Genomic DNA, 6761 nt, shown 5'->3' with positions numbered 1-6761 from the left:
GAGTTGCTCCAGGGGGACAAGTGGGGCTCTGGACAGCCGCCAGGTGCATCCAGCCTCAGAAAAAGAGGGTGTTGATACACAGTAAATGAGACACATGGTGAAAAACTCTGATTGGATTTATATCTCCCCTTCCTCTCTGACATCTGATCCCACAGCCTGTGGGGCCTTCTTGTACCTTTAAGTAACCTGCTACCAGAGAGGACATTACCAATTAGATTTGCACAGTGTTTTCAGTGCTTCTCCTCATCTCAAAGTGTCTCACAGGAGCATGACATGAGTTTTCTTATCTATTTGCTCTATAGATACCAGTCTAGGTTATTCTGGTACCTGGTGTCATTTCTCTGTCTCTCACTTTTTTCCCTTTAGAAAACAAACTTTTTGACCGTTCCTAAGGAGAAACTCAGAACTCCATACTCCTTAAGCCCTGAATTAGGAGAGAAGAGATCCTGAGACGTTTTTTGGCAAAGCAGAAAACCACCTTCCCCAGCTCACCCAAGGATAAACCACCTGCTGTGGGAGAGAGGAGCTGGCAGCAAGCTGATTGCTGTGTCTGTCTGGAAAAAACAACACTTGCAAAGACCAAAGCTGTGCAAACCTTTGTGCCTCAGCTTGAGAGAAGGACCAAAGCTTTTCACCATCCAAACGAGGTGACCTACCAAAAGGAGGCCCGGAGTATTTTTAGGACGGAATAAAAGCCAGAAGGAAGTGTAAAGCACAAGTGTGATGCTCGTTGTCATTATGACAGCAATGTGCAAAATGGTTTGCAAAGGCCTGTCCCTCGCAGTTTGCTCAACTGTGTGAGCAGCAGCCTTGACACCCAGAGGATGGAGCATCTCCTGCTGAAGCCATCTGTGCTGAGTTTCCTCCCCTGACCTGTCACTGGTAGGGACACAAAAGGACGAAGCAGGCAGCAGGAAAGCTCTCTACTTTTATTTTTCTGACTCCATTTATACACACTTGGACAGGCAGGCCAAAGATTGGCTACACAGGCAGCCACCTCTTCGACCTCGTTGGTGAACATCACCATCAATCACCTTTCTCCTCACAGAGGAGAGGTCTGTAACCAAAGTGGATCAATTCTAAAAACACACACCGTTTTCTTGAAGCTGCGTGAGAACAAAATGCAAAAGAGTGAAAAGCAGAAAAACCCAGGGCCACACTGACCTCCTTTGTGACTCTGCTGAGGGCAGACAGGAGATCTGAAGGCAAACCTGGAAAATGGACCAAAGCTGACAGAGAGCAATGACTGAGATTTATTTCAAGTTCCGCGGAAACCTGACTGGCCGTGTCCACCTCCCGACCCTGGCCACTGAAGTAGACACAGCAGGAGACAAATATTCCGGCCTCTACGTGTACGTGGGACTGTTCCTAACCCTGCTGGCTCTCCTCCTGATCCTGCTTTTCTCCATGCTGCTGCGCCTGAAGCACGTCGTGTCCCCGCTCACGTCCCCAGAGAGCACGGAGAACGTGCAGCAGTTCACAGACGTGGAAATGCACAGCAGGATCCCCACCACTTAGGGAGCTCACAGCCAAGAGAAGGCTCAGTGCTTGGGAAAGGTGTTTTGTTCGTGGTGGGAAGAAGCTCTGGCTGCCTCTTGAGCCCCACAACTCAAGCAGTGTCTGGTGAGTGTCCCAGGCTGTTGGCACCACGGGCAGCAGCCTCCATAAAATCCACATTACAGAAACCTGCTGCTGTCAGGAAAGGCTCACACCCCTCTAAAAGCCTTGCAGAAAATGGGAAACACCACCTTAATGACAGCCAAAAACCCAGAGGAACACAGCAGAATGTGTCCTGGAGCCTGTGTTTGCTGACCTCTCCCTCTGAACCAACAAAGTTTAAGTGGTGTAAGTGGGAAGAGCCCACGGGGCACGCACAGAAATCGTCACAGAATTGAAAATTCTCAGGCATTTCTCCCATTCAAGAAGGAAAATATTGAATTGTTCTCTTTTGTCACTTGAATGGCAGTTAAACAAAGGAGTTTCACAAATATAGAAATGTTTCATCACCTGCTGGAACTACGTCTTGCTGACATTAAAACCCATTTAGTGAATAGTTGAACGCCAGATATCAAAAAGAGACAGAACTTTAAAGAGGAAAGAGAATAAAGCCAACATTTAAACAAGGTCGAAAATAAAAAGAAGCAGCAGCAGCAGGAAATGAGACAAAAAAATCTTTAAAAGACACTCTACCTCTTCCTTTCTCCTCCTTTACACTAACTGAGCTGAATACAAACATTTTTATACCTTTTGGGCTCTTCAGTATCACTCAGTAATTAAAAAGCAGTGTAATTTTTGGCAGCCCAGTTGACACTGCTCTCCTAACAGACTCAAGTTCACAATAACATGTTCTCTCATTTTGGGTTTTCTTCCTCAAAAGACAGATGAGTTCTTCCACAGTTTTTTTTTGTTGTTGTTGTTTTTTTGTTTTTTTGGTTTTTTGGTTTTTTGGGTTTTTTTTTTGTTTTCCTCCAAAGAAAGCTGAGGAAATGCCCAGGCCTGGCACTGCAATAAGGAATAGTGGGAACAGCTTTGGAGACAGACTAATAGGAAACATGCAGATGGAAAATAAACTCACTGAGTTTATCCAATGATTGGATTCAAATATCCTGATGGGATGCCACGGGGGAAAGAAATGTTTATTTGAATTTGTGGGACAACAATGTGACCCAGTCCTGTGAGTGACGTACAGAGGTAGGCTTTGCTTCTGTGGATGGAAAAGATGGAACCAAATATGGCAAATCACTCCTGGGAGAGCCACTGCTTCTCACAGAAAAACCTTCAGTGAATTGTTTCAGCCACATCTCTAAAGGGCAGGTATTTTACACAGCTTTTCCACTTTATTACAGTCTAGTTCAGCAATAAAACCCCCTGGATGTTTTCCACATGTACATACGCTCTTTATTTGCCAATTCTCCTCTCTCCAAGGGCTTGGAAAGTGTAAAGTCCTCACACAAACCCAGTGCAAAACTAGGAAAGACTGTCACATGGACCTGTGGTAGTAGCACGAAATTTTTCTTCAAATGCTCTCTGTACAACAGGGTTTTTGCTTTCCTTTAAAAGTCTGGGTGATCTGTTTGGACTGGGAATATCTGGGCTTTTACAGATGGTTGGCAGGAGGGCAGCAGAATGACAAGTAACATCCCACTGGATACACTGGATCCATGGGCAGGACTAGTGCTGCTCCTCACTGATGTATTGAGTGCAAAACCATTTAAACATTGCTTCTTTATACCGAACAATTCCTTTTTACTTCCTTAACCCCGATGTCTGTGAATCATAAAATCCCACAATGGTTTGGGTTTAAAAGGACCTTTAAAATCATCTCATTCCACCCCCTGCCATGGGCAGGGACACCTTCCACTGTCCCAGGTTGCTCCAAGCCCTGTCCAGCCTGGCTTGGGACACTGACCCAGCAGAGTGATTGTGTGAGGGAATACAGCAAAATCCTCCCTCTCAGCAGTGTCTCTCCATGCCATGCTTGGCTGTGTTTCCTCAGAAAACAGGCAGGCTGCAGGTTATCCTCGATGGGGACAGCCCCAGCAGGATGGTGCCTTCACACCACGTCTGAGGATCGGCTCCTCCACTCTCAGTACTGCACAAGAGCCAAAATTCTGTGTGATGATCAGGATATTAATCCAGCCAAGACAGATGGCTACTGAGCTAGTCAACGACATTTAAAATTGACAAAAATCTCTGCTGCTCAGATTGGTTTGGTAGGTGGCATTCATTGAGCCATCATGAGGCAGCCCAGCCCAGGCTCAATATCTGACTTACTCTGGAAAACTTCTCCATTCAAAAGCTACAACTTAGCTAGACCAGAAATGTTCTAACACACTAAATCAGCAAGTAAACCATGTTAGCTTCCCAGCACAACTCTCTGCAGAAAAGCCTCGTATCCAAGAGTCTGCAGGACAGACTCAGCTTTTGTTGTCAGACTTTTATTGACATAAAATATCAGACCTACTAATGGAAAATGACAGTATCAAATTCTGAGTGCTCTGATCTCAGCCAAAACTGCCCCTGAGGTACGTGTCAGGACTGAGCTTCTTTCCATCACACTGAGGAATGTTAATTCAGAAGAGTCTCACAACACTTTAAAACGTATTCAGTAACTATCCTTTAAATAAATGAGTAATCTCTTTATACATCAGATGGTATCTTTGGGCAGACTGGGTATTTTTATACAGTACTCTTATGGAATGCAGCCCTATCTTCTCACACAAAAATGACAAGTTTTCCTTTCTAAAGCTTCATTTCACATAAAATCTCTGTCCCACTTGACACATTTACAGCTCCAGTGGCACTCAGGGTGCCTCATTTGTCTGTACAATGCCAGTATATTTTAAAACCTTTCCCATTGGGAAATAGAAGAATGCCCTTCCCCTCTTTTTGTTATCATTTGCAGTGTCCCAGACCTGAGGGATGGGAAAAGAGACTGTTGGGATGTGTTTGCTGAGGGGCCTCTAATGGAGTTTGGCATTCTTTGGCTTGAAGAAGCAGTTATTGGAACTTTTGCACAGTTTAGCTGCATCTCGGAGCGCTGCAGGTCCCACAGCCATACCCCTCCCCTCCTGCAGGCTGTTCCCTTCCCACTTGTCCATCTGCTGTAGAAAATGGGGGTTTTTACCAAAATAAAGAGGCAAACTGCTAGCAATGGTGACTCACTGACTGCTCTGTACGTTCCCACCCGTGGATCTGAGCTCACAAAAAGGCTCAGGTGATGCCACTGCTCCAAAGCACAGGGAGTGTCTGGGCTAGAAAAGCCTCTGGTGGTCTGTGTGAGTGTCACTTGGACCAGCACGGTTTGCCCCCATCCTTACTGCCATCAGACTCTGGAAACAAATGGAGTGTTGGGTGAATTCCTCACCTCCTCCATGCCCTGCCTGCCGGGGAAGGGAAGGCAGCCACTTGTTGTTCTGCAGGAGCAGAAAATGCCTGAGCATCACCGCCCCTGCTGGGTGAGGCTGTGAGCTCAGAGCGAGCCTCCTCTAGCCAAAAAAACACCAAGGCTCCCAAATCTCCCGGGATTCTTAGTCTGGGAGCTGGCAGGGGTATGGTATGACTCCCCAAACCATACAGGATTAATCTCACCCACATGATTCCCATCCACCAGCATGGATTTTCTATATTAACACACCCTTAAGCATCGAGCGGAAAGGGTTGATATGTAGAGTATGTTCCTTCTCTATGTCAGAATAAAGATAAATATTTTCCTATCTTCTCAGGGCTGCAGAGAAAAACTTCATTTTGCAAACAACATAACCCAGCAGAGGATCAACCTTGATCCTTGATCCTTCCCAAAGGATCTTTTTCGACTTTACTTGAAAAAGAAATAAAAAATGTATTGGAAAGCAAAAAATCGTGTGAAGTCACCCATCCATTGAACTGACATTAATGAAAACTTAGATAAGTGGCTTGTCCTCACTAAGAGTTTATAAATCCTTACATATCCTTACCCTGCAGTCAGTGAAGAGGTGACTGCTCATGAGGGAAGTGCAGACAGACAGCTCCAGCTTTGGAGCAGCTGGAGAGCAGGAAACGTGCACACAACTCCTGCTTTGCCACGGGTTAGGCAGCAAGTGAGATGAAATCATGGAATGTTGTACTTTTTTTCAAAGAAGACACAGCTTTGTGTTGTGTCTAAGACTCAGCTTAATTCTGGTATGGGAAGAAAATTTGTTCACAGTTTATTCATGTGCCCTGTGAAAAACGGGCAGCTGCACAATGGCATTCATGACTAAAAATTCAGATGCAGATATATCTGGAAAGGGGAAATCCCAAGCAGTGTTTTGTTGGTACATGAGCTGTGTTGACATTTTGGTAGAAAAATAAAGCTAGAGATGCTGAAGTCTGCTCAATCTTTGCAGTGAGCTCAAAAAAACCTACACAGAATGTTAAGGGAAAAGGATAAATACTTGTGGATTGGGGAAGGTATTTTCAGTTACGGTTCCTGACACAGATTTCACATTTGTTCACAAAAAGGAACTGCATGTTATGCATTCCATCTGCCAAAAACCTTATCCCACAAAGCCCTCTCAGATCTTCACCTTCCTCAGACTTTTCCAGAAGGTTGTGAAATTCCAGCAAGAGTAAGAGCAGTCTTCAATTCCTGGTGTTCATTCTGTGAGCACAGGTATTATAAAAAACAGCCTAAAAATCCCACTATGATAATTTGGTTTCTTGTACACGTGCTCTCCAGAATGTGATGTATGAACATTTCCTCCTCAGGCCTTTCATTATCCAGAATAGTTAAAGTATCATCTCAGATGACTGATGTTAAGAGTGAAAAAATAAACTGGAGTTGGATTTTGATGGATTGGATTTTTCAAAGGTACTTAGAATTTCTTCAGGCACAAGAATTTGTCCAGCTGTAGTCGAAGCTAAGCTGTGAAAGCAGATCTGGCTGCAAGAGGGAAAGGTCTGTGCATTTCATACGTAATTAATAAATAACCCACTCCTTCTACTCCCACCTGCATTTCATGGCTATGTAAACTTGTCAAACAAATGATGAATAATTCAAAAGACCTTCTCCTCCCTCCCTTCTCCTCCAGATTTATTAACCCATTTTCAAAGTATAATTTGATCAAGCTAATAGCCACAGACTTCCTAAGCTGACTCTCTGCATTAATTCTCTCTGCATGGCCATAGTCCTACTCTCACTGTAGCATTTAATAAAAATCAATTACAAGGCAACAAAAGGCACCTGAAAGCCAAATGAGAGCTCAGCAACATTCTTTGATGCTTGAAATCTGTTCTTCTCT

General features: G+C 44.4%; 1 protein-coding gene across 1 annotated transcript; it reads left to right on the top strand.

The window, feature by feature from the left end:
• Nucleotides 1-1165: 1165 nt before the first annotated feature.
• Nucleotides 1166-1518, top strand: SERTM2 (serine rich and transmembrane domain containing 2). The gene has a single exon (XM_066333760.1). The coding sequence runs from the start codon at nucleotides 1243-1245 to the stop codon at nucleotides 1516-1518; it is 276 nt and encodes a 91-aa protein (XP_066189857.1). The 5' UTR covers nucleotides 1166-1242.
• Nucleotides 1519-6761: the final 5243 nt, after the last annotated feature.

The sequence above is a fragment of the Sylvia atricapilla genome, chromosome 21 (assembly GCF_009819655.1).
Source record: "Sylvia atricapilla isolate bSylAtr1 chromosome 21, bSylAtr1.pri, whole genome shotgun sequence".
Taxonomy (NCBI): Eukaryota; Metazoa; Chordata; class Aves; order Passeriformes; family Sylviidae; genus Sylvia; species Sylvia atricapilla.
The sequence above is the reverse complement of the archived record's forward strand: the minus strand, read 5'-3'. Positions and strand labels throughout refer to the sequence as shown.

Excerpts from the sequence above, each read along its gene's own strand:
- SERTM2 (XM_066333760.1), top strand. The coding sequence starts at position 1,243 with ATGACTGAGATTTATTTCAAGTTCCGCGGAAACCTGACTGGCCGTGTC.